The 2,795-nt window shown below is 51.3% G+C and overlaps 2 protein-coding genes across 3 annotated transcripts in view; one reads left to right on the forward strand and one right to left on the reverse strand.

Annotated features, from left to right (window-relative positions):
* Positions 1 to 1,189, reverse strand: part of TRUB2 (TruB pseudouridine synthase family member 2) — a 39,013-nt gene extending 37,824 nt beyond the window's left edge. The window contains exons 1-2 of the mRNA XM_012802341.2: positions 1,035 to 1,189; positions 523 to 654 (exon numbers count right to left, since the gene is read on the reverse strand). Coding sequence (XP_012657795.1) covers positions 523 to 654; positions 1,035 to 1,143 — 241 coding nt within the window. The 5' untranslated portion in view covers positions 1,144 to 1,189. The remainder of the gene's footprint in view (positions 1 to 522; positions 655 to 1,034) is intronic.
* A 107-nt stretch (positions 1,190 to 1,296) lies between these two features.
* Positions 1,297 to 2,795, forward strand: part of COQ4 (coenzyme Q4) — an 18,945-nt gene continuing 17,446 nt past the window's right edge. Inside the window, exons 1-3 of one of the 2 annotated variants that reach the window (XM_023510604.1) lie at positions 1,297 to 1,415; positions 1,523 to 1,645; positions 1,732 to 1,860. In XM_023510604.1, coding sequence (XP_023366372.1) covers positions 1,564 to 1,645; positions 1,732 to 1,860 — 211 coding nt within the window. In that variant the 5' untranslated portion in view covers positions 1,297 to 1,415; positions 1,523 to 1,563. The remainder of the gene's footprint in view (positions 1,416 to 1,522; positions 1,646 to 1,731; positions 1,861 to 2,795) is intronic. The other variant, XM_023510605.1, reaches the window with a different exon arrangement.

Consider the following 2,795-nt stretch of genomic DNA (forward strand, 5'->3'; position numbering starts at 1 on the left):
GACAGCTTGAGGCTCCTGTCTCAAAAAAATAAAAGAAAACACAAGACCTGCAAAAGGTAAAATATTTAACATCTGGCTCTGTCCAGGAAAGTGTGCCAATCCCCACTCTGGACCTCCAAAGGCCTGCCACAGACTTTGGATACTGGGACTTTGCTCAGGGATTTCCTGGGAAGTAACACCCAGGAGGATTCTCCTTCTTCTTCTTCTTCTTCTTTTTTTTTTTTCTGAGACAGAGTTTCACTCAGTTGCCCTGGTGTTGAGTGCCACGGCATCACAGCTCACAGCAACTCTTGGGCTCAAGCAATCCTCTTGTCTGAGCCTCCCTAGTAGTTGGGACTATAGGTGCCCACCACAACCACTGGCTAGCTTTTCTATGTTTAGTATAGATGAGGTCTTGCTTTAGTTCAGGCTGGTCTCTAATTTCTGAACTCAGGCAATCCATCCTCCTTGGCCTCCAGGAATGCTAGATTACAGGGGTGAGCCATAACACCCGGCCCAGGATCCTTCTTGAATCTGCCTTACCCAGTGGATGGCTGGTGAGGGTGGGCACACTGGTGGCTGTGAGTGTCAGCTCCTTCTCTTCACTGCCTTCTATGGGGCCCAGTAAGAATCGAACACGCTGTTCAGGGGCCGGAGGTTTCTTAGCATTGAGACCTAAACGCACACAAAGTAAAGAATGTCATGTCAATTTTGTTCCAACATCTGGGACAAAGGTGGGCAAGGAAGTATGAACATGTAGAAGACAGACGAGAAGCACACAGTATAGAGAACAGAATGGCAGAAGTTAAAAAACAGACTGGGGTTCAAATCCTACTACTTATCAACCCTGTGACAGCATTCAAGAATGAGTCAGTTTCCCTATCTGAAAATAGGGGAAAGCGAGAAGTAATGAAATTCATAGAACAGAAGATTAAAGTAAGCACTCTGCCCAGACACACAGGTCATGTGGTTTCATTTTGCAGGCCGAATCAGATACGGAAACGGACTTCCAGTAGAATGGGCGTGGGGTGGCGGGTCTGGTTCGAGGCACTCACCCTTCAGAAGTTGCAGCTCTATGGTATCCCGCAGGTGCTTCCATTTTAACCCCGGGGGCTTATAGACCGCGAAGAGCCCATTCAGCCGCGCCAGGGCAGCGGACCTCATACCTTAAGCCGGCGGTCTGTGTTCTTGGGAAAAGTGGGATCTGGACGGAAGTGCCGTACAGTCCCGCCCTCAAATGTGGTACTCACACGGGCGCCGCCATGTTACACAGCCGGAAGAGGTTCTTTTCTTATTGTCCTCGGGGTAAACGTCGTGAGGCGAAGGAGGTAGGGCCCGGCGGTGAACCGCAAAGTTGGGGGTGTTAGATCTTCTGTGGGCCCTCTTTTTTTGGGGTGAGGTGAATCGGAGGGTGTCTTGTATAGGTGGAATTTGTGGTAGGTTGCGTGGGTTTCCTTTACATACTTAGCCATAGGATCCTTTTCTTGCCGTAAATCGAGTTTTGTTTTGTTTTGTTTTCTTTCTCTGGTGCTTCCGTGACCAGAGAAACAGCGCGTCGGCCTCGCCCCGCCATTCCTTCAGCGGATGTCCGCTGCCGTGGCGACCCTGCTACGCCGGGCCCTAGGTCCACTGCGCCGGCTCCCGGGCGGTCCCCGACCTGCAGCAGGCAAGTGGCGCCGGTTCCCAGGCGGAGGCAGGAAGGAGCCCGGCGAGGCCGGCTCCTCTTACCGCGGCATCTTTCTTGCCCTGCAGATGTCCCCCGGGCCGGTAGCCATGGCGCCGGCCTGCTGTACCCGGGCCACATCCCCACGTCCCCGCTGCAGAAGGCGCTGCTGGCCGCCGGCTCCGCCGGAATGGCTCTCTACAACCCTTATCGCCACGGTAAGGCCGCCCGCGCTCGGTGATCCCGTGGGGCAGCTGGGGGTCTGGGCGCGCCCTGGACATGGAAGTTTCCTAGAGGTAAATGGAGACGCTAAGCGGGTTGCACCTCGTAATCACCGGAACGTTTATAAAAACGCAGATGGCTGGGCCACAAAATCGGAATCTGCAGGAGGAGGGAAAGAGGAAAGGGGTGTGAAATCTGGACGTCTGACTTTTTATTTTATTATTATTATTATTTTTTTTTTTGCCGGGGCCAGGTTTGAACCCACCGCCTACGGTATATGTGGCTGGCGCCCTACTCCTTTGAGCCACAGGCGCTGCCCTGGTCTGCCTTTTTAAAACTACTTCACCGGAGATTTTTTCATCCAGCCATACTGAGAACCTCTGAACTAAATTAAACAAATTATAAACGCCAATCAAATTATAACATGCCACTACAGAGTAAACTTTTTTTTTTTTAGCCACAGAGTCTCACTTTGTTGCCCTTGGTAGAATACCGTTGTCACAACTCAGCAACCTGCAGCTCTTGGGCTTAGGCGGTTCTCTTGCCTCAGCCTCCCCAGTAGCTGGGACTACAGGCCTCGGCCACAACGCCCGGCTATTTTATTTTTTTTGTTGCAGTTTGCCCGCGACGGGTTTGAACCCACCACCCTTGGTATATGGCGCGGGTGCCCTACTCACTGAGCCACAGGCGCCGCCCCAGAGAATTAACTTTGTGAAATCAAGCACCATGCCTGCCTTGTTTCACTGTATCTGCAGCACATTGGATAGTCCCTGGCACATACTAAATGCTCAAGAAATGTTTGCAGGATGTATGACTAGAACAATCTAAGATGCTACAGGGGTTTTCTCATCCTTCTAATAGAAGTAATGCTAACTGCTCCTTTGCAACTTACTGTGTTTCCCCGAAAATAAGACACTGTCTTTTTTTTTTT

This window comes from Otolemur garnettii, unplaced genomic scaffold (genome assembly GCF_000181295.1).
Source record: "Otolemur garnettii isolate 467f Iridium unplaced genomic scaffold, OtoGar3 scaffold00014, whole genome shotgun sequence".
NCBI classification, from domain to species: Eukaryota; Metazoa; Chordata; class Mammalia; order Primates; family Galagidae; genus Otolemur; species Otolemur garnettii.